At 34.8% G+C, this 24,860-nt stretch overlaps 1 protein-coding gene and 1 non-coding gene across 5 annotated transcripts in view; both read right to left on the reverse strand.

Annotated features, from left to right (window-relative positions):
* The window catches only part of Golga4 (golgin A4), a 144,668-nt gene that overhangs the window by 57,559 nt on the left and 62,249 nt on the right, over positions 1 to 24,860 (reverse strand). For all 4 annotated transcript variants that reach the window (XM_023719777.1, XM_023719775.1, XM_023719774.1 and 1 more), the window contains 8 exons: positions 22,730 to 23,044; positions 19,510 to 19,557; positions 16,775 to 16,831; positions 13,520 to 13,618; positions 13,019 to 13,151; positions 11,402 to 11,577; positions 11,009 to 11,092; positions 8,695 to 8,842 (listed from right to left, as the gene is read on the reverse strand). In XM_023719777.1, coding sequence (XP_023575545.1) covers positions 8,695 to 8,842; positions 11,009 to 11,092; positions 11,402 to 11,577; positions 13,019 to 13,151; positions 13,520 to 13,618; positions 16,775 to 16,831; positions 19,510 to 19,557; positions 22,730 to 23,044 — 1,060 coding nt within the window. The remainder of the gene's footprint in view (positions 1 to 8,694; positions 8,843 to 11,008; positions 11,093 to 11,401; positions 11,578 to 13,018; positions 13,152 to 13,519; positions 13,619 to 16,774; positions 16,832 to 19,509; positions 19,558 to 22,729; positions 23,045 to 24,860) is intronic.
* Positions 1,598 to 1,702, reverse strand: LOC111817825. The gene has a single exon (XR_002821932.1). It is a non-coding gene; the product is annotated as a U6 spliceosomal RNA (small nuclear RNA).

A 24,860-nucleotide genomic window follows, 5' to 3' on the forward strand; every position in this document is an offset into this window, starting at 1 on the left:
AAAAAAAAAAAAAAAAAAAAAAAAAAAATGCTCAAGAGGCTGTTGGGAAAAAGGAACCTTCTCTTCTGTTGTGGGGAGTGCAGACTGGTACAACCACTATGGGAATCAGTGTGGAAGTTCTTGAAAAAGCTAGGATTGGAGGTCCCACTCAATCCAGCTATTTACCTCCTGAGTATTTTTCCAAAAGAACTGAAAACATGAAACTACAGCAATATATATGCACCCATGTTTATAGCAACACAATTTGTCACTGCTAAATCTTGGAAACAACCCAAATGCCCATCAACTGAGGAATGGATAAAAAATATGTGGTATTTTTACACAATAGAATATTACTCTACTATAAAAAAAAAATAAATTTGAGGATTATATAGGTAAATGGACGCAACTAGAGACTGTACTGGTAAATGAAATAACAGTGCAAACACTGTATTATCTCGCTAGTGTGATAATCTGAAAGAGTAAATAAAATCTAAGTGCTACAATAGATACTGTGAAATGAAAAGAATCTATTCAAAGGGAAGGAAAAATGAGATGAGGAAAAGGGCAAAAGAAAGAAGGGGGAAAGATATATTTATGTATATATGTAGGATAGCCTGGATAATTGTATTACTAATTTCTGCTGGCCTACTGAAAAGAGCAGTTAATGGTTTATTTTTTAATTTCTTTAAATCCTTTGCCCTTGTGCTTGCCAGACAAGCACTTATTCTACTGCACCACCTCCCCGGCCCCCTTATTTTCTAATTTCTTATAACTTTTTATTTTTAATCAATTTTGCACGTTTAGATATGGTAACCTAAAAACTAATTTGAAGATAACATGCAATACAACAACCAGTGTCTAATTCCTATTACTTTGTTTAATGAAATTTTATATCATTTCTAATTTTTTCTTTAGCATTCTGTATTCTTTTTTTTTTTTTTTTCATTTGTATATCTGGTACAGGGTCTCACTACACAGATCGGACTCATGATGATCTTCCTGTTTTCATCCTCCCCAGTGAGGGGATTACAGGCACGCATTACAACGCCCAGACTCTGTCACTGGCTCAGCATACCCTGGGGATGGGCATGCAGAACCAGGGATAGAACTCTGGTCCCTGAGCTTGCCAAAGCAGGTACTTAGTCTGTTGAGCTATCTCATCGGCCCAGATTCTGTATTCTTTAAAAAAAAAAAACAAAAAACCTTAAAAGAGTCTTAATCTAAATTTATTAAAATTTGCCTACAACCACCAAGATGGCAATCCTTAGAGATGAATATGCTAAAAAATAAAATATCTAAATAAAAAATTGTTTAACTAGCTATTCTTTTTATAATTTTATTTTTTAATTTTAATTTTTATTGGTATGTGTGTATAATACATAATGACCTCATTCTTCATGGAGAGTTTATAACTGTACAGAAAATATCTTAATATGTTAATATTTTTTCATTGCTTTCTTCTCCTATTCTCTTCCTAAGTCTCTTGGTTCCATCCCCTTTTAGAAAAGATCTCCTATTTTCTATTATCTATCTTTATTATGTTCTTTATTTATATTTTAGGTTTCTTATATAAGACAAATGATGAGATATTTAAGTTTTTGTGTTTTGAGTTACTGAAAATATAGAGTACTTAATGAATGTAGGGGTCACTATTGTGCAAGGGCCATGCTACTTCTCTGTGTCATTCCAATTTTAGCATATGCGCTGCCAAAGTGAGTGCTAGCAAACTATTTTTTTAGTATAAATTTTTGTGTTGCAAAAATTGTGTTGCAAAAAAAAACTAACCATTCCTACTACTGTGAAATTAATCTTCTCAATTAGAAAATTTTTAAATAAAAATGATTATGGGAAAAGAGATTCTATAATAGAGTGCTTATTGTTTAGTTTGTGTGAAGACTGAAATCTAGAAAAGAAAAAATGGAAAAGGAACAACTACTTTTTAATGTTAAGATATCTTTAGCACTTTTTCTTTATTATTATTCAGCAAATAATCTTAATAAGTATTTCACAGAAATATCTTAAATCAAGATCTGAGAACTTAATTCCATTATGATGCTCTTCTGGAGTTTAAATGAAAAGCTTTGGTCAATTAAGCAAAATGAAACACAACTTTACATAGTCAGTACCAGGTAAATTTTCTATTGGCACTTTTTAAATTCTAGACTCCAGCACAGTATAACACTGAGTATTAATTTTGTCATCTTTCAAAACAAAAAAAATGCTCTCTCCACATTCCTATTTAGATATGCCTGCCCAGTAATTGTTTGCTAGAAATCCTTAGTAAATCTAACAATATTCTAATACTATATTCTAGTTTTAGTTTTCCTAAGTTACCTGATGAGCTTCCATAAAATGTTTAAAAAAGGGTAAGTTTGACTCCATAGTATTATGTCAGAAAAAAGAAAAGACAATTTCGCACCTTGAAAGAAATCTTTGAAGCCAACAATCTTATTCAAATGCAGTAACTGGAGCATCCCAACTTTCCCTTAGATGATAAATCAACTCAAATATAGAAGCTTAATGGGTAAACTTTATAAACTGTATTTCTATTAATGCCTATTAAGTTTATGAAATTCTATGTTTCAATGTACATGCACATAGTATCACATCTACTCCTCCAATTCCCCTCCCTCACACCCTCCTTCCCCCTATTCTTATTTCCTTCCTCTTGTGTAATACTTTCCTTCCAATCAACAGTAGAACTTTAAAACTGGATTTAAGAAACAGTATATGCAATATTTTAAAAACCTAAGATTGCTGATAATGATAAAACTTAGTTGAATAATAGTGTTTCTTACTTAGCTGTTCTGGTTTGTGTATAGGTGTCCCCCCAAAGCCTCATGTAGTCTTGAGGCTGGCTGCTGGAGTTTGTGGTTGATTATTGTGGGTATGGATGCTACACCAGCCCTGGGGCAGGTAATTTGATTATAATGTAAGGTCGGAAGAGAAGCTAGCTGCTTGAGCTGCTGCTACCCCTCCCCTGCTTTCTTGCTCTTTGCTGCCACCATAAAAGGTTGCTTTCTGCTATGTGCTGCTCTGCCTTGGACACAGCTGAATATGGACTGAAACTTCCAGTAACTGTGAGCTAAATAAACCTCTCCTTCCTTCATTTTGGGTATCGGGTATTTGTTCCAGCAACGAGAGAAGAGTAACTAAGACATTAGCCATAATAATCACTTGATTAGTAGTTGTTTCTGTCAACAAAATGTAGCATACTGTACATCTGACAGAAACCAAAATTCAGTTTTCTGTCTCTAGCCTGTTTTAAGGAAATGTTAAATACCCATAAAAAAGCCTTAAAACATATTACATAGAATCACATATATAAAAGATTACTTCAAACCCATTATGGATTCTATATTATCACAAAACAAGTCACTCTTTCCTAGGAAATCTGCCTCCAACAGTGACTCCCATTTCAATATCTGAGAACACAGTAGGAAAGTCTATTTAGTAACCAGAAGCATTTCACCTCTGACCCTGTTTTGACACAAAACAAAATGGTATCCACACCTATAATATTCTAAAAGTGACTCCCATACTCATTCTGATGTGAAATGCTATAATTGTAAGTACTAAAGAAGTATGTTCTGAATATCCACAGAATTATCTTTTAATTATTTACAACAGGTAAATGGATACGGGGTTAAAAAAAAAAAAAAAAAAAAAAAGCATGCATCAACCATAGCTGACAAATCTGCCAACATGCAAGAAGATGCAGGAGAACCACAGTCAAGACTCACACTGGACAGAAGGCTAAGCACAAACTGCTGCAGGACATTGCAAGAACACACGGTGTTCTTCCAAAGCAAAATTCAATGTATCTCAGGCAATTTTTATTAAAAAAAAGAAAAACTTTGAAAATACTTTAGGCAAAAAGCTTAACCAACCTTAAATGTAATTGTGTGTCAATTAAGTAAAATATAGGGCAAGACTTTCATTGCTTAGCTCCTCACTTTCCACTTCAAATGAAGTTTGCTCACATTTGTGGTAATTATAAAAATGGACAATTCTCACTTAAAAGGATTTAAATGGGAAAATCTGACAATCTACTACTCCATAACCCAACCATTCATTGATAAATTATTTATTCAATGTGTGCTACTTGCCAATCGTATGCTGGATACTGGGTGATATACAGAAAATATTTCTCAAAAAGACAGCTGAACTAGTAAAGAGGAGGAGATAAAAGAACTGTTACACAATGGCCAGAAGTATAGCTCAGCAGCATAAGCACCTGCCTGGCAAGCGCTAGGTCCTCAGTTTTATCCCTGGTACCACAATAAATAAATAAATAAATAAATAAATAAAGTAATAAAAAGAAAGCTAAGAACACAAAGCTATTACACAAAGCTAAGAACATAGTATTGTTTCTGTCATTCCACCACCTTTTCTTCTCCTCATCCTAACCACTCCAATCAATTGTAATAACAGACCAGAATTCTGGTGCTTCATATAGCATCAAGACTACTGTTTTGTTTCTTTGTCCTAGTAAACACTCCAATAATAAAGCTAATAGGACCCATTTTTACTCCCATTGTGGGGAATAAATAAACATGTAAAATGAAGAAAGTCTACAAACCACCAAATTAATTGCTAATCTTAAGGTAGCTAATGACACAAAAATAATTAGTAAAGCAATGTTTATGTCTTTATCCTGGCCACACCTGCCCTTAAAAAACATGTGTATGGCATTGGACTTTTTAAAAAAGGCAGCACTATAAAATGAATAAAATGCAAGTTAATAGAAAAAGCAACAAAAAAGTTTTGTTTATTAGAATTCCCATCCAATAACCAAACCTTTTTGAATAAATTCAAAACTCTAAGCAGCAATTCTCAATATGTACTCTAAAGATCTCGAGGGTCTTAGGACCCTTTGAGAGGATCTGTAAGGTACTTCCTTTTCTAAATGTACCTGTGTAGAGCAGATTTTCTTCATATATTTCAACTAAAACATGTGACAACAGACTGCAAAAACAGGCACTAAAACTCAGCTGTCTTATATTACACCAAACATTGCAATAAACAAAATTATAAAATAAATCCATTCTTCCCACCAGATTTTGTTTTGGAAAATATGAGTGTACTTCATAAAAGTATTTATGCTAACATGTAATAAGTTGATAACTTATTTTTAATAAATCCAACATTTTTATATTTTTCATTTTAATTACTACTACAATAAGTAGCAATATTAGAACCCACATAAATACAGTTGTTTTCACATTACCAATAAAAGTGTAAAGAATTTTTAGAGATGAAAAAGCATGAAAGCTACATAGTGCCTATAGCTTATACAAATAAAAATAGAATACTGCCACCTAGTGGCAAAGACCTCATGGTGCTAAGTATACAAAGAAACAGCCTACAGAGATTTAATAAATATCATATTTGAACTGGAAATATTTTTAAGCCACTTTCCAAAACATACATCAAAATTGATTCTATTAATAAACTATGATCTGACCTTCAAAAATTTACAAATATATCTAAATTCTCATACATTCTTTACATACAAATTTATGAAAAACCTTGAAAACACAAGGCTAATCTTGGAAAACATTGTGCTAAGGCTAATTGCATTTAACTAAACTCGAGATATAACCCCCACACCAAAGAAATATATTCTTCCAGTTGTTAATGCTTTCTGTGAAAATGCCAATGTCAGAAACATAAATAAATTAAATTTAAAATCCATTTAAAATAACAATTTTTTCCATTGGATACTCATTTAGTACCGAAATATGTACTATTACTTATGTAACAGCACACTTAAAATCTACTTTTATTCATACTCTTATTATAATTGTTTTTGCCTGAGAAACATGGAATTTTCTTTTTGAAGCTTTTTCTAAGTACCCATGAGAAGTGGGGGGAAAGCCCTTACCCCAGTCCTGTTCATACAAGGCTTGGGAAAGGCACCATGATTCACTTATTGGCATGTGTGGATGCACAAAAATAAGATGTTTTGTGAGACTTAAAACTCCAAGAAAACTGTTACGTAAATTATCAGCAGCTAACAAAGCATTTAAATACACATGTGATTTTGGCTTGTATAAAACGCGTAAATCTTAGACATTTAAACACAAACTATTTTAAAGATCCTTCAAACATCAATTATGATCTCCTGGATGTCTTTGGTATATAAGACTTATACTATAAAAAGAAATATAAAGCTTATTTCCTGCACAAACACAGCATGACAATAAAAAAGCAAGGAATGTTATGAGTTAATCTAAGTTTTTAAATGCAGCCAACCATATAAAACACGTTAACTTTAGCGGAAACAAAATATGGGAAAGAAAAACAGCATTTATGAAAGTTAGTACACTCTGGAAACTTTCTTAATCCAAGCATAATACTTTATTCATTCTGTGTAAGTACAGGCAAGAATTTTTTTTTTTTTTTTTAATACCAGGAATCAAACTAAAGACCTTGTGCTTACCAAGGAGACACTTGTGCCGCTGAGCTATATCCCCAATCCAGAAACATTTTTAAAGGAGAGGGGCTTAACATTGCAGTATGGGTTTGGTTTTGTTTGTTTTGTTGTTGTTGCTGCTGGTGGTGGTGGTGATGGTGGCGGTGGCCGTGTTTTGTAATGACTATAACTACCAACAGAAACCAAAAGAAAAAAACTAAAAGTCTCTGTAAGGTCAAGAATTTACCTTGAGCTACACATGATGACACAGGCCTGCAATCTGTCTTTTGGGAAGCTAAAGCAAAGGAATTGAAAGTTTGAGCTCAGCCTAGACAACTTAGCAAGACCCTTTTACTGAAGGGAAATTCTCTTAGGTTTAAGGAGAATACTTTAGTAGGGTCCCTAACCACTTTATCCATAAAAAATCTGCAATGAGATGAAGAAAATTTTAATACAGATAGTACCAACCAACTACTTCTCATCTAGACCAATTTCCCTCCTTAATACCTCATAATCTGGTTTATAAAATTATTTCTCAAAACTGTATTCTGGAGTCCTCATCCTGCCTTCTCTAACACCTCTTATGTCCCTGTCCCCAAATAAATATTCATAATTCCTATGACTTCTTGTGTGATTTTTTTTTTCTCATTTATTTATGCCTACCAAACTCAATACCTGTATGGTGAAGAACAGACTCCGGAACCTCAATTCCTGGATTAAAATCCTGACTACATAACACTCTGCACATGAACACAGACTAATTATTTGTTCTTAGATCTTATTTGGAAAATGAGAATACTAGAACTATTTCATAGAATTATAAGGATTAAATACAAGTAAAGCACTTTTAACAAAGAGTAAAGTAAGTGCAGGCCAGCAGTAAGGTTAACAGTGGCTACAGCAACAGAAGCAAGGGCCAAGTGTAGTGACTGCTATCAATCCTTACAGTGAGTGCTAATATAAAACTTTTACATAAAATCAGCTTTTCCTAGATTTACAGAAATCAATTCCAGCTTAATAACTACTAAAAGATGTTTCAGTTTCTTAATTTCAAATGCCTACGGTCAATTCCATTTGAAAAGCTCTGCTTATCTCAAAGTACCTCAACAAATTCATCATCTGATTCCAATATTTAACTTTCCCATTTAGATTCCTAGTCTAACTCCATTCTATTAATCAGTCTTCTGAGATGAAAACTTTGGGTCATCACACATTTCTGTTTTTCTCCTTCAAGTTGATCAGTGCTGAATTCTATAGCTTCTACCTTTCCCCTCCTTCTCAGAACCACCGCCCTAACGAAAGCAGCCAAAATTCTAAGCCCCTCAAACCTGGATTTCTACCTTTGCTTCCAAGTTTGACTCCCTGCTTCATTTTTTTTCTACCTAAAGTAGCTTCTATCACATTATGCTTTCCTATTACTGGTTTCCTATTGTCTTATATATGGAAGTCCAAATGCAGCTACTCACCTTTTAAGATTCTAACAGTCCTTTCAATTCCAATTTCATTTCCCACTTTAGCAAAAATGATTCCCAACTGATTCACATAAACTCTATGATGACTGTGCCTTATTACGTCTTATAGCAACTAAAATATGTCCCATCCCTGCCTCTGTTTCAGACTACCCTACTCATTATCTGAGGCCCAACTCAAAATTTGACACAAGCTTTCTGATCTGAACACACTGTTCACTGTGCTCACTCCTCTTTCTAACATGTCTCCTTTTCTAGAATTACTCAACACAACGCTGCACCTTGCTGAATTCTACACCACAATACATTACACTACGCTGGTCTCCTAATTTTTACAGATTGGCATTTATTGTATGAAAATGCAATGCTATGACATATTACATATGACAATGAATTGTTCATTATTCCTTTTTGAAGTATACTATATTTTATGCTGTTATTTACTAAGCACTGTACCATACATATTAAGTTCCTAAATGCTAATCTTGAGTTTCATACTCTAAGGCCATAGTAATTATTTTCTACAAAGGGCAAGATGTTAATATTTTGTTTTATACCTTGCAGGCTCTCTCTTTTTTGAACCATTTAAAAACATAAAAGTCACATTTAGCTTAAGGGCTGCACATAAACCCAACTACAGGCTAGACTGAAACCACAGACCATAGTGTGCTTACCCCTACATTCTCTAATGAGCAGTTTGCTGTCCTGTAAAAGTATCTACAGTTAAGCAATTTTATCACCAATATTTAATTTTCAGAAAATTGGTAAAACACTTTAAAAGACTTTTGACCTCCATCACAAGACAAGTAACTCCTGAGTTCTTACCAGCTCTTTCAGACTTTTCTTTCTGTTCTCGTAATTCTTCTCCCTGGGTGGTCATCTGTTTGATGTGACTACGAAGTTGAGCAATTTCTTCTTCTTTCAGTTCCAATGTTTCATGCATCTGACGTTTTGTCTCTGCTATTACCATTCCCTGAACAGAAGTGCAGACTCTAAAGCATTTGTATAACAAAACTGCAACATCAATAATATAGCCTAAACTTAATTCAAAAGGCATAAAAATATTTCTATGTCAGTACATAAGAATTATTTCAGTGTTTCATGAATTACAGTTTATGTCTGGCTCTATGCCTTAGTTATCTGGCATGGTACCGGGATATTTTCAATGTAAAATTTACTTTAATAGTAACTTTAATCTTTCAAGCATTAAAACATTTTAGTTGAAATATTTATAACTTTTCTGTAATTGTGCTGTAATTTTCAACATTTTAATAATCAGTTTTCAATGAACAAAATATACCTTCTGAACTTGGCCCAGAATCATAATGAACTAAAAGTATTCAGCCAGCCTGTAACATGCAGGTAATCCCAGAGACTGCTCAAAGGGTATGGTTCCTGCTGCCACAGTAGATGGAGCAGGACTGCAGGATGGATCTACCTGGTTTTTCTCTTTCATCCTGTGACTGTCTGTAGTCCCACCACTACTCCTTATTACTGTCAGTAAGGCACCCCATTCCTTCAATTTGCTAGATGCTTCTGTTCCCCCTCTGTGGATAATCTACACTAGAATGAAGGCCACTAAGGGAAAAGAGATAACCAAATTATGATATAATAAATCAATAATTTGGGATTAACAAAAAAAGTAGTGAAATTATTTCTTGAAAATGTGTTCAGATTTTGCAACAGCTATTTTATAATCTTAAAATATAATTACTTTAGTTTGCTGAGCCTTGCTTTACTGATAGACTCTTCCAGGTAGCTAATTATAATAGAAAAACCACAACTAAGTCAAGGAAACAATGTTAATAAAAACTTTCAAAATAAAATCTTGAGCCTCTGTTTCTTTAAACACCAAATCACAATTTAAAAAAAGAGTGAGAACACTTGAATCAATGGATTAAAAGAAGTCTTAAGAGTAAGATCCATTAGGGGCCGGGGAGATGGCTTAATGGAATAAGCACTTGCCTGGTAAACACAAGGGCCTGAGTTCAATCCCCGGTTCCACAAAAAAAAAAAAAAGAGTAAGATCCATCAACTGCAATGAAAGAAATTTGTTTGGATCATGAATCATAAAAACAAATGAAGAGAAATCTGAAACTAGATATCAAATTATACAAAGAAAAAAATTTTTTATTGGATATAGGGTCTCACTATGCAGTTCAGACTCATAGTGATTCTCCTGTCTCAGCTTCTCTGTGCTGGGATTACAGGCATGCACCACCATGCCCAGTTTTGGGACCATCATGGCATGCCCAGGGTTCCAGGGCTGGCACAGCGTGTGGTACGGGGGATCGAACTTGGATCCTTGAGCTTGCCACGCAGGTGCTTAGACAGCGGAGCTATCTCTCCAGCACAAGAAATTTTTATTAAACTGTTAGATGCAATCATGATAATGTGGTTATGTTTATAAAAATGGTATGGGTTGTTTCAAAGACATATAAAATACCATACTATAATGCAGCTTTTTTTTTTTTTTTTTTTTTTTTTTTTTTTAAACAGGGTTTGAACTCAGACCTTTGCTCCCCAGACCCTATAATGCGGCATTTTAAAGGAAATGACCAGTGGTATAGAACAAAATCGGAGCTCCTTTTTAAATGGACCCAAGAACCTGGAGTTACAAGACAGGTCAATACTGCTGCTCCAACTCCAAACTGCCAAAGATAAGACATCCTCTTCTCAATCCTTCAGTCTCCCATATACTCTAAAATCCATTTGTAGAAATTTTTGCATCTGTTAATATATGCATTATCACTTATTTATTTTCCAGGCAACTTCTGTGAGAAATTAATCTGCTCCCCATAATATTGAAAAGAATATACCAAAATCATTCACATTTAGAATGCTTTCACTATAAATAATACAAATTTTCTCTGAAAAGTAGGTATATACTGTAAACATAGATTTCCTTGGCAAAAGTTACTGAAATTAAAATGCAATTGAAATCAAGAAATTATGGATAGAGAATCAGCTTCATATGATATAAAACTAATGCTAGTAGTTAAATCTAGAAATCAAAGACTTTTCCTAGAAACAGCTGCAATAATTTGGAAAAGCAGGACTACAAATGCTTCCAACTGCTTTCAAAAGTGAACTTTGGGACTCCCTGACAAATTTTAGTATCATAAGTTTGTTATTTTACCTTATCTTGTTCAAGCTGTTCAATTAAGTTCTTCGCATCACGCAACTGAGTGATAAGTTTAGTCTTCTCAGCCATATGAAGCTCCTAAAAGATTTGAAAAATTCATTTCCATTTCTCCACATATAAAAACTCAAACATCTAATCTAGATATATCTTATAGTCTAGTGGGAGAAAAGTTCACAGGAAATCTAGTGGGAGAAAATACTAAACTGGGAAGTTCTCAGAAGTAAAATAAATGATATGAAGCCCAAGGTACTTTATGCCTAAGAAAGATATTCTGTCCATCTTGTCCATGGAGAATGAAAGACGGCTTTTCTCAGAAGTGGTACAGGCTACTCTGGAGCCTGTAAATCTATAGCATCAAACAGAACAAAACTCATTTGCTTTTCTTACCTTCATCTTTTCTAATTCTTGAAGTCTTTCATCAAGTTGTTCTTGTAGTGCTTCTTTTTCACTGGTTAATAGTGTACACTGTTCCTTATGTGACTGAATTGTTTCTTTGCAACGCTGAAGTAGATTTTCTTGACGCTTAATTCTCTGCTGAAGTGTTTCCAGTGTTTTAGCAGAAACTGTCCCATTATCAATAAAGTACCATAAGCAGATCAATCAGTGAGGAACATAATTCAAGTAAGTATGAATCTGTTAACTAGAACTGAGAGCTTTGCGCATGCTAGGACACCCTCTCCCACTGACCTATACTCCCAGCCCCAAGAGAGAGACAGAGAGAGTGAGTTCATTTTTTGGGTAGGGGGCTACTAGAAATTGAATCCAGGGCCTTCATATTGAGATCCAGCCTCAATCCACTTTTCACTATTTTGTTGTAGAGTCTGCTAAATTGTCCAGGCAAGATTTGGACTTGCAATCCTCCTGCCTTATCCCTCAAAGTGCTGGGATTAAAGGCATGTGCCACTGTGCCTCGTACTTGGTTATAGTCTGAGCCAGACCAAAGATAGAGGGAACAACTCTGGTAGCTAATAATGGGAGGGTCTTCCAAATTTCTATTCTTAGTTAATACTCATTTAATATTTTGCTGAAAATCCTTAATAATGCATTCACCTCTTTGGTGGTTCAACCCAATCCTGAATGGCATAATAATTAGCTAACATTAATTGAATTTACCTTTAAAGATAAAGTCACTTTTTATTATTGAAAATTATCCACTTTGCCAGTGGTGTTTGGCTATAAGTCCAGCACTCAAGAAGAAGCAGGAGGATCACCTTGAGTTCAAGGCCAGCCTGGAGTACTGAGCTCAAGGCCAACCCAAACTATATAGTGAGACCCTGTCTCCAAAAAAAACAAAAATATTTTTAATCTTGTCTTAACTCTGATCTAGAAGATTCATTCTTCCCAACTGCTTTCTAATCTCTTCCTAAGAAAAGTTCTGAGAAGTATAGCTTTCTGCATCTCTCCACAGTTGAGTGAACTTCTCACATTCCAGGGCAGTTCAGGATCCCTTATAGGCTGCTCAGATAGCTAGCTGCTCAGCAATTTATTCCACCTCTGACTGGACCAAGTTTATTGTAAGTCTCTCTGAGAAAAAAGTGTAGGAAATACAAGTGGAAACTTTCCTGAATATGTACCTCAACAATAAAACATAGGGCAATATTAAATTTTAAGATAAAATTTGGCTATTTATTATTTTCTAGTTAAAAAACTAGATAACTGAATAATTATAATTAGCATGGTCAGGAGTCTACATGCCCATAATCCCCCCCAAAAAATTACAATTAGCATATTTATTGTTTTCAATTTTATTTTTTGTGTGTGTGGTACTGGAGATTGAACTCCAAGCCTTGTGCTTGCCAGGCAGGCACTTATGCTGCTGAGCTATTGCCCCAACCCAGTATATTTATTAACACTGAGCAAAACTGACCTGTTTATATCAAACCTAACTACTGTCATCAAAAAAAGTATAATAGGGGTGGGGGAGATGGCTCAGTAGAATACTCTCCATCTCCCCGGCCCTCTTTTCAATTTTTTAAGTTAAACTTTTGACACAAAGAAGCTTACCTACTGGCTCTATACTATCCTCTACATGCTCTTCTTTAGTGAAAGCTTCGCCTTGTGGTTCTGTCTGAGGAAGTGGCTTCAGTACATCAGCATTCATTGGACCATTTTGTAATCGCTGTTTCAGGAGTGAAACCTAGAGAAGAGTATTTCATTTAGGGAAAGAAAAAAAAAAAAATGGCAGAAATACTCTTGTAAAAACATTAAGGACATTGAGTAAACAATATTGTTTTTACTATATAATGAGAAAAAAATTAAAAAGTTTTTTCCCAATGCAATTTATTTTTATATGTGCTATTATTAGTGATATAGTAAAAAGATACAATAAACCAAAAGTTATCCTCAAAACTCATGAAAAGTTCTTTTGTTTTTTGTTTTTAAATTACACCTCCCTTTACATGCACACGTGCGGGCGCGCACACACACACATGTATATTAATAATTCAGCCCATCAAAACTGCTTCATTTCTTCAACACAAAAATTCCATACTTTTACTCTCTTACCTGAGTTTGGAGAACACTGATATACTGATCTTTCTCTTCTAAAGACGCATCAAATTCCTCTTGAAGATGTTTTTTCGCTTGTTGGTCCATTTGAAGCTCCTAAACCAAAAGATTTTATAAATGATTTTCAACATAACAAATACAAACTAAAGTTTTCAACATTTAAAAACATAATTAATACAGATTTGTGTATCTTTTATAAGGTACCAACAAAAATAAAGAATAATCAGTATTGAAAATATTAAGCACCAACAAATAATCTTTTTCCTTAGTAAATACCATGTTAAGAAAAAAAATGTACATTTTCTGAAACTGTAATGATTGATAATAGTAATACAAACAGAAAAAAGATAAAACTGTGAAACATTATAATGCTGTGTTATCTTATAACTTGATCTAAAACTGTACCATAATGGCCCATATAGAAAGCCAATGGAAAAAATAAAAAGATGAAAGCCAATGGTTTTCTTCCTCCCAATACATGAAGCATCCATTATTCAAAAACTATATGCTTTCTCATCTGAAAAAGGATGAACCAGTTGATCATCAAACAAGAAAATTTCTAGTTCCTGAAATTACTTAAAATGCTTTCTTTGGGTCATTAATGGGTAGTCCTAAAATTCAATAATCTTTCTCTGAATCCCAACCCAATTATTACCACCTCAATGAAGGTATCTGCATTTCATGGCTTTGGGGTTTCTGGCTATATGCCTCTTTATCCTTCACTGCCTTCTATGTGTCCTTCTACTTCAGTCTTGGTTCTGTGTCTTCAGTGCTTCTCCCTTACACTTACTCCCTCAGAATTCTAGACACTGACAACATACTATATTGAAAAACCCTTCACTGTGCTGGGATTACTACCTCACTAATTCCCTAAACTAAAAATATTTAAAATACCTTTGTTGCTCCCTACATGTTATCAAATTATTTTATTACTTTCTCTATTTTTTTCCACAGTTGAAACCACAGTCCAAATCTAACTTTTGATAGTGAACTTCCATCAATAGCATTCTAGAGATATTTCTTACCTCAAGTCTTCCTTTGAATTCATTCCTCACACATTTGCTAGAATAATTCCCTTACAAATATTTTCAAGGACTTATAATCAGTTCCCTTTTCTTAAACTGTCTCAAATGTATTAATTTTCAAAACAGAGACGCACTATCTGGCACTTAATGTCTATTCTTCCCCACACCTATAATCTTCCAGTTTTCCTAATGCCATCAGTATGAAACATCACATGGGTTTCTAGCGATCTACTCAGATGCCCACTTCTTATTCAGCTGTATTTTCTTGAGCATATGTCCCTCAATGAAACGTTCTCAAAATGTAATGCCAAATCTCTAAAAAATACTCTCTGAATAAACATGCCTGTTCTGCATTACCATGTATATCTATCATTAGCTGTATGAAACATGGACAGTTCTTACCAAAAGAAAATAAAATTATCATTTTAATTTCTTTTTCTTTTTTTTCTTTTTCTTTTTTTTTTTTTTTGGTGTGTGTGTGTGGTACAGGTGACTGAACTCAGGATCTTGCACTTGCCAGGCAAGCACTTATTCTACTGAGCTATCTCCCCAGCCCTCATTTAATTTCTTACCAAAAGCAGATATCTATTGTTAACACACTTTATTCTCCAAATGGAAGATAATGAGCAAAAATATATAATAAGCAAAGATGCTAGCTCAACAGAAAAGAAAAAATCTCTGATGAAGAAATGCCACATTATCTGTTCCTCTAGCAAAAAGTAAAGGTGCATCAGTGACATTTTCATACAGTACAAACTACATTCTAGCTATATAAAGGTGGACAGGGGGCAACCTGTTACACTCTCACGTGGCACTTTTAATCGTATGCAATGCTTCCCTGAATACCAGCTGTCTTCCAAGACAAACTAGAAAAGTACGATCATAGGAAGACTACAGTAAAAGATTTCTTCTCTATTACTTTAGAAGTTAGTATTAATTCTTCTAAAGTACTAATCAAAATCAAGTTGTACAATTTTTCATTAAGGAAAGATGAAAGTATTTGTACAATAGAGGTCAATGCTTGATTCTGTAGACATAACAAAAAAAAAACTACCCTGGTTTTCAAAGTTAGAATGTTTTTAAAGGATTATTAGGAAATTGCGATAAATTATATAACTCTTTTGTATCATGACAAAAACAACAGGAAATGGGCTATATAAAAAACTAGAAATAATATTAAGTATAATAAACTAGAAGAGACTAGAAATCAAAAATGGTATCAATAAGAATAAAACATAATGTAACACAAGAAATTCCTATATAACTAAAAGTAATAGTTAAATCAGGCCACAGTAATAACAAAGGATAATCTGTGGAACAAAGTGGCTGGTCTTCATGACATTTCAACCATTCAAAACTATCATGTTTTGCTTCTCCTTTGCCTCATCTCACAAACATACTAGAATTGCTCAACTGCTATTTGTAGAATTTTTAATTTATCCAATCCTTTTTAAACTATGTGTACTTCTATATCTTTGATTGATAAATTCTATAATTATATAATTAGAATACATACAATTCTAAATTTACTTTGATTTCCTGTAATCCCAGTAATCCCACCTGTTTCAAACTCCCCCCAAGCCCTGTTTGGGAACTACAGTAATAAAAAGTAGCAAACCAAGACCAATGAAAAACATTCATAACAAAAACAAGTAACAAGACACTCCCCATAAACACCAAAATACAAATAAATGGAAAGAAGACACTAATATCAGTAAATATGCTATTGGGATCTGTATTGGATAAAATAGAGGAAACCAATGAAGTATCAGATAGACATGGAACAAAAGAACTAGAAAAAGGAAGCAAGAACTGACTGAGTGGCCTTGCCCACATGGATACTGAGTAGGTACATGTGACCAGCAGTGAGACAACAGCTCAATCGAATCTCTATTAAGAATTGCCCCCAAAAGTACAATGAATATAAAATTTATATTTTACAAAAAAGATTACTGGTTAGGAAAAGTAAAATAAAGCCTGAAATACAGTAGGGACATTTTAGCCCTGGAAGCTGCTGACTGTTCACATTGATAAGCCAATGTCTGTTGTCAAGACACCTTTATTTCATGACTTTCAACAATATTTACTTTCAAAGAGCCACATAAATAAAAGCTCTATGAGTGTAATCTGCAGTCTTGTAGAATGGACTGGTCAGTTACTCCTAGAATAAATTATGTGCATATAAAATTGTCATATTATTTTCAAAGTATTAATCACTAAAACTTACCTCTCTTAATTCTCCAATTCTACGAAGTGCTTTATCCTGACTCTGACTTAATATACCCTTTAAAAAAAAAATAGGTGATTAAAAATCTTCTTAGAACAATGCAAAACAAATTTAAAAATAATTATTTAGTAATACTATAACTGATTATCCAAATAACCTGAAGAGAGAGAAGAGGACTGAATATGTTAAGGATGTGACCATGTTGAGATTCTATTGAAAGTTAATTCATGATGCTACAAAAACCCTCTATATTCTGTCTATGAGTGTGGGCATATAACTGACTATATATTTATTAAAACACACAGACATCTTGGCATGGTGGTATATACCTATAATCCCAGACAATTGGGAGAACTGCAAGTTCAGGCCAGCCTAAGTAACTTAATGAGACCCTGTCTCAACAAGTAAAAATGCTGGGGATACAGCTCAGTGGTAGAGTGTCTGCCTCCCATATGTGAGGCTTGGGGAGGGGGGTGGAAATCACCACTACCTCGGGGGGGTGGGGGGGGAAAGGCATTATCTGGGATTACAGCTGTTTCTGATCAGAGGAATGTGACCTGGGTTGTTTTTAGAGGACTAAAAAGTGACTAAATCAAAAGCAAAGTCTTTTTCCTTTTTTCCTTAAAGCCATGAACACAGATTTTGTTTGATTTCAAATACAAAGTTTTAAATGTATAAAGATGCATGCTGAGAAAAGTGAGAAACTGCAGACCAGCATTTAGAAGCACATGCTCTGTAGGCTAACTGCAATGTAGTGGATCCCTGTCCTCCCACTTGCCTCTTATACACTGAAACAATGAACAAGTCATTCTTTCTCAGTTTCTTCACAAGAGAGGAAAAGAACTAAATACACAATGCCTAGCATATAGTAAGAGCTCAATAAATGTTAACTAGTATGAATGGCATTAGTAATGATTTTAGCAGTACTTACAATTTTAATTTCATTGGATCTACTGAAAAGGTATTTAAGAAAGAAGTGTTTAGACAGGCAACATGGGCATATACACACACAGGAAGGAGTGCAAGTTAATGAATTTTATCTCCAATATACTTTATTTGGGACAAAGAATTATGTACAGCTGGAATTTCTAAATCCATACTTCATACATACACAAACAAGGAACCCATAGAACTTAGGAACAGGCAACTTACCTTTTGAGAATGAACTTATGGAATATTAAGACAATGAGTTAAGCCAGAACTACTCTCAACTGCAAATGTTCTCATTTCAGGAAAATATTGCCAAATTTAAAACTTTATTTGTAATAACCTAATTTTCATATGTATCATGAATAATTAGAGTATCAAATCTGCAGAAAATGATGTTACCATTCAAAACTAATTATTATTCCAGATCAAAGCCAGGGAATTTAATGTTTAATGTTACACTTAACGTGCCAGGATTAATATTTATAGAAAGATATTTAAAAACAAGCTGAGTGTGGTAGCACATGCCTCCAAACTCAGCACTTGGGAGGCTGATGCAGAAGGATCATCCCAAGTGTATGAGGCTAGCATGGGATACACAGTGAGTTCAAGGCCAGCCTGAACTACAGAGCAAGTCTTGACAAGAAAGAAAAGAAAAGAAGAAAAGAAGAAAGGGAAGGGGGCTAGAGAGATGGCTCAGTGGTCTAAAGCACCTACTTGGAACAAGCTCGGCAAAGCACAGGGACCGTGGTTTGATCCCCCAGCACCACATGCCAGCCAGCCGCGCCCCCTGGTGGGTTGAGCTGGCCACACACACACACACACACACACACACACACACAATAAATAAATGTAAAAAAAAAAAGAAGAAAGGGAGGGAGGGAGGGAGGAAAATTACTTGGGTAAATCAATTTCACAAAAATCCCTGTACATAAAAATCCCCGTACATAAAAATAATTTTTAGTTACATAATTAGCTTATCTAAATATGTCAAAATGTTGAACTGTTTAAAATAACACCCAAAAATAAGATACATTTGACACACACAACCACAAAAATCAAACTGATGGCACCACTTGCACTGGAGTGGACATTTCCCCTATCTCTGATGTGTAAATAATCGCTTGAGGTGTCTGGACGAAAACTTCTGGCCCTGAACAAGATGATACATAGGGTCAGGATAGGTCTTCATGAAGAGGTTTAATAGCTTTAATTCCCATATACTTAACCAAGAGCTTTAAAAACAGCAGCCTTGGAAAACTGCTATCCTAGAAGAAAGGAAGTTTTGCATTTGGATCTTGATACCATGTCATAAAACAAAGATGACTGCAGACATCAGAGATGTATATCCAAGAAACAAAAGAAAAGTCATAGAAGGCTGAGTGAGCTAGGAATATAGCTCAGTGGTAGAGCCCTTGTCTAGTATATGCAAGGCCCTCATTTGGATCCCTACTACCGAAAAATACAAATAATTAAAGAAAGAATTTTGGTTATCTCTTTCCTATTAAACAGAGAAGAAACTTTCTGCAGACTGAAATACTAAGAAATCTATTTGAAAGAGACAAACATGCCTGAAATCCAAACCTGTTAAACACTGAAGGGATCTGTAACTCATGGAAGCCTGTCCATAACAGATGTAAAAGTCTCTAAGATGTATCATTCACCCTCTCTTTATCAAGATCTCCAGTAATGGTACAATGGGTTAAACACTGTTATGGAAACTCTAAAAAAGGATTAGAAATATCTTACTACTATGTATTTTTTAATTTTACAATTGTACTCAACAACACAGTCAATAAATCACTTACTTGTAGTTTTTTCTTCTCTCTCTGAAGAGTCTGATAAGCTGTAACAAGCTAGAATAAAGTCATCAATAACATTAGTCATTAATAAATGCAAATAATTATTTAAATTTAAAATATCTTCATAAAAGTTTTTTAAAAACTAAAAAAATCCTTTCTAAACATTTCAGCATACAACCTAATTCAATGAATATCCATTAAAAGTAAATAACATAGAAAATATATTTCTACAAAGTAAAATATAATTTGACTATACAATACTGAATCCCCATATGACTTCATGTTAGGTAAAAACTCTCTAGATTTCAGTACCTAATTCATAGGTAAGGATGGAAGCAACTTACCTGTTATGATTTATATCTAGTTGTTACCCCAAAGCCTCAAGCATTCAATAGTTTAGGCTTTGAGGAGTAACTGGATCATGGGTATGATACTGGATTAACCTATTGTTTGGTTTATCATAGTTCTGGGCATAGATGACTGATTTACTTAAGAGGGAGGACCTTCCTGTGGGGGTGGGTAGCACCAATCAATAGGCTTATAGACTGGATGGAATAAAATAAGAAAAAAAGGAAGTCTTGTGCTTCCTGCGTGCCATGCCATGGACTACTGCTCCTCGGCTATGACTACTGCTATGTCACCTTACCTTGGAGTCAACTGACTATGGATTAGAAACTACAGTCTGTGAGCTAATGTAAACCTCTCCTACTTTAGCTTGTGAATGTCAGCTCTTTTGTCTCAGTAGTGAGAAAGTAATGAAGATATTACTTAAAAGCATAAGCGAACTCAAACTACATCATGCAGTCACAGACTATTATCAACTACCGTGAGTTTGCTAAAAACAGAAATTCTGAAGCTATACCCAAAATTTAACTGAGAATTGAATTACAGTGGGTAAAGACATATGAATCTGTATTTTAAAGGGCTCTCCAAGTAAGATTTGCGTTAGCCTACACTACACCAAATAAGTGATCTCTAAAAGTTGCTTCTGGTTATAGGATCTATTACTATAGCTCTGCAAATGTTCATAATCAATACATGGAAACTGTAAGTCCTAAGGAAAGAATTAACCTAATGCATTCCAGCACAACTTGATAAAAAAGTTATGGATTAACAACCTTTTTAAACATAAAAGTTCTAAGCATTATACATCCACAGACTAAACACATGGCTCCAGTGAATTACTGGAACCCTACTTAGAAGTACTAGTGTCTCTACAGAGTCAGGTGGAAGCACTTTGTATTATAAGGCTTGCTATTTTTCTTGGAAAGCTGTTGTATGTCCCCAAATGCCACTAGTGATGTTTGAAAAGTCAAGAGGCAGACAGCACAGGAAGATGAGACTAGCAACAGACTTAAGACTATAAAAACGGGCCAGGAATATAGCTCAGCAGTGTACTGCCTGCCTAGAAAGTACAAGGTCCTGAGTTTGATTCCCAGCACCAAAAAAAACCTTAAAGTCTGCCTAAGAGCAGGAGCCTGTTCTATTCTTATTACTAAAAGACCAAAAAGGATTATGATGCTCAAAAAACATGCACGGTGGGCAGGATAATAACTCGAGAACTACAATTTATTCCTAACACTAGTTGATCCTAGTTAATTACAATGGCAAGAAGTAGAGACAAAGCCTGTGACTCTTTGGTCCCTAATAAGTTGCTGGACTTAGAGGTAGCACAGAATAACTGAAACAAACAAATTTAGAATTAAATCCAGAATCTGTCAACAACTATGGGACCTTGAGCAAGTTATTTACAAATCTCTAATTTCATTTCTACAAAATAGAGGTAATTAACATCTACTTCATAAGTACAAAATTAAACTACAACACAAACTTCATAGCATCTGGCATACTTAAATACTTAATTTACTCTGCTGTGCAAGCTTCATATGAGTTAGTGAAAACAATGTAATTACAAGTAATAAAATTCAAGAACATTAATAACTCTGGTAGAGAAAACATTTTAAAATGTTTGGGGGGGCCAGGAAGATGGCTCAGTGGAATAAGCACTTCCCTGGCAAGCGCAAGGGCCTGAGTTCAATCCCTGATTCTGCCAAAAAAATAAAATAAAATAAAATATTTAGATGAAAAAAGTGTCTGATTCTACAAGCTCATCAGATCATATATGGCTTTAATACCCTGTATGCGTGCATCTCTGCATGCCAGCCTTCAGACGTTAGGTTGATAATTCCCATTTTGTCAAGACTTTATGCCTTTAAAAAAGTATTTTGCATATTTCATCAAGGTTTTTGTTTGGCTGTCAGGGCAAAACTACCCATATTACAGCCATAGTTTGAAACAGAAGTTTTGGCTAACATTCTATATTAAACCTAAATTTTGGTGTTCACTGCTTACAATTAACTGTGATATCAACTTACAAATTATGAGATGATAACCACTGCACATTAAGATAAACAAGAAGCCACAGAAATCTTTTCCACAAAAGGCTTTTTTTGTGGAAAAATTGCTCTAATTACACAAGACAGAAAAGATATCAAGAGAAAGTATACAATAAAATTAAGGCTGAACAAGAATATTAAGTTTCAAAAGGACTGAAGAAATAAATGGAATGGTACTACTCCCTCCCTAATACTGAACAAGGTGTGTAATCCTCAAAGGGTTTAAATCCATAAAAGACTCATTTTTGTTGTTGTTGTTGTTTGTTTGTTTTGTTTTTGGCAGAACCGGGGATTGAACTCAGGCCCTCGCATTTGCCAGGCAAGCACTTATTCTGAGCCATCTCCCCGGCCCCATTTTAGGCTACTGTGTAAATGTAGATACAATAAGAAGGAATCAAATCAGCCAGAAAACCAGACTACCTGACAAACAACCTAAGTCAGCACAAAGGGGACATGACTGGCAAAAGAGATCATTTTGGAGACAGTATTCAGAGGTGAATAAGGAAGGGACATACACAGGAAAAAGGATGACCTCTGTTCTGGATGTCCAAGTGACCTTACGAAAAGGGGTAGGAAAACAAAAGAAAGAGGCTAGAAATAAGAACCAGAAGGTTACGGACAAGTCTTCAACACTATACCAAGAGCCTTGCAAAGAGCCTCAGTACCATGGAAGGTCTAACTAAGTATCACTACAGCCTACCCACCATCAGTTAATAGGGTAACTAGGGAATCAGCAGTTTAGCCAACCATGGAAGTTAAGATCAACACAGAGGTGTGAATGATAGAACAAGGAAAGAAAATTTTGTACAGGCAAAATAGTCATCTCCTACCTCAGAATATTTTCCTCTGTAGCTACTCAAGCTTCTTTCCATTCTTCGCAGCCGCTGAATCAACTGCTCTTTGCTGAGACTGTCTGAATTTCCTAGGGAGTCTTCTGCCTCGCTCTCCATATCAGAGGGTGGGTCAAGGGTGGCAGCTGAATAGTCCAGGTCAAGTCGATTCAGGGACTCTCTGGAAGACGTTCGTACCAAAGACTCTTTTGAAGAAGATCGGAATAGAGATTCTTTTATCGGACTTCGAAACAAAGACTCCACAGAAGGCACCCGGAGCTGCAGCTTCTGTGCAAAACTCTGTGCATCACCTGACTGCAACCAAAACCCAATAGAATATGTGAGTTAAAACACACATTTTAAACTTCCATTATTCCCTATTACCAGCAATAATCTGCTAACAGCTCTAAAAACTTCAGTTTATATCCTCACATTTTCCCCAAAAAAACCAGACTATTTCTGAAGAAGCCCTGCACCAGAGTCAGAGGAGCAAGGTGTACATCTCAGGTCTGTCACCTGGCAGTACAATAACCTCCACTAAGTCACTTTCCTTTAGTTCACACATCTATAATACAGAAGGCATCCACTCTTCCCCTGCTGCCCCCACAAGTGTGTCATGAGGATTCATCTACCTAACTCTAAGATCCTTGAAGTCTGCATCACCACTATATACCCAGTGCCTAAAATGTAGGTACATGTTATAAAATTTGTGATCGGATCTCAGTGGACTTTATCAAAAGTCTTTTTTAAGTGATGATTCATTTTTTACTTATTTTTTGAGATATGATCTCTCCATGTTGTTTAGGCTGGCCTTGAACTCATTGCATAGTCCAGATGAGCCTCAAAATCATGGCAATCTTCCTGCCTCAGCCTTAAGCATGTTGGGATTGCAGGCATGGGCCACCATGCCCAGTCTGGGAGGTGATTCTTGATCTTTCTTCTCAACAACAACAAAAAAATGAAATGAGGGCAAAGAAATATGCAATGAGCCAATGGACATTGTTTTAAAAAAGAATGTGAGGGCAAGCTGACTAGTGATATACAACTCTGCCGTACTTATCATTCTGTCAAATGAGAATAAAAATAAGCACTATCAATTCATGGAGAACAGCTGAACAGCCTGTGCAAAGGACCCTCTGCACAGATTAGTAAACCTTACGTTAAAAATAGTGATAAGCAAAAACTGTTCTCTTCTTTAATGTAAATTAACAGTGAAAGATAACAATTCAACTAATCATTCTAAATGGGTTTACCTGGTTCAAGTCATAGTAGCCAATATTTTAAAAGTGTTTCCTAAAACTCATTCTCATTAGTGCAACTGTGCCTCAACCTGGAAAGATCTAAAAGACACCATGGGGAAGAGGAAGGCTTGGTGGTAGAGAGATGCTTGCCTAGTATGCACAAAGACCCTGGTAGGTTTGATCTCTAATGCCACCCAAAAAAAAAAAAGAAGAAGAAAGAGTGAAATGCTCAGGGGATACTAAGGTCATATGTAGTCAAGGACTACTGGAAAACAAAACTCTTCTCTTGAATACACAACATAAAAAATCTATAATTTTATTATGGGTTAAATATTGTAGTATATGGCAAGGTGTAAGTGATAATATGTAAGAGCACCTTCATAGGTATACAATTTATAACAGTAAAAATTTGGAAACAATCCAAATGTTCATCACTAGAGGACATATTATAAATAAAATGAAGAAGCTCAAGGTATACTATTACATGGGGAGAAAAAATCAAGTTATAAAACAGTATTTATATTGGGAACTCATTTTTACTTACATACAATTTTCGATTCATGTGTACTTTTCACAAATACCCTTAGAATGAAGTCATGAAGAACAGATAACAACAGGTTAGTAGTTTCTCTGAGCAATAGAATTTTTGGCGCATTTTATATTTTTCTGTGCTTTCTTTTCTTTTCACACTGTGTCAAGTTTTACCTTTATAATGAGGGAGCATGAAAGATGAGAGAAAAAACCTTCACACTCAAACACTTATAAGAATCAATTAGGGTAGGGGAGAGAGTTCAGTGGCATAAGCGCCTGCCTGGCACTCACAAGCCTGAGTTTGAACCCCAGTACTAAAAAGTAAACAAAGAAGTTTAAAAAAAAAAAAAAAAAAGAAT

Source organism: Octodon degus, unplaced genomic scaffold (genome assembly GCF_000260255.1).
Source record: "Octodon degus isolate 3935 unplaced genomic scaffold, OctDeg1.0 scaffold00071, whole genome shotgun sequence".
In the NCBI taxonomy this organism is placed as follows: Eukaryota; Metazoa; Chordata; class Mammalia; order Rodentia; family Octodontidae; genus Octodon; species Octodon degus.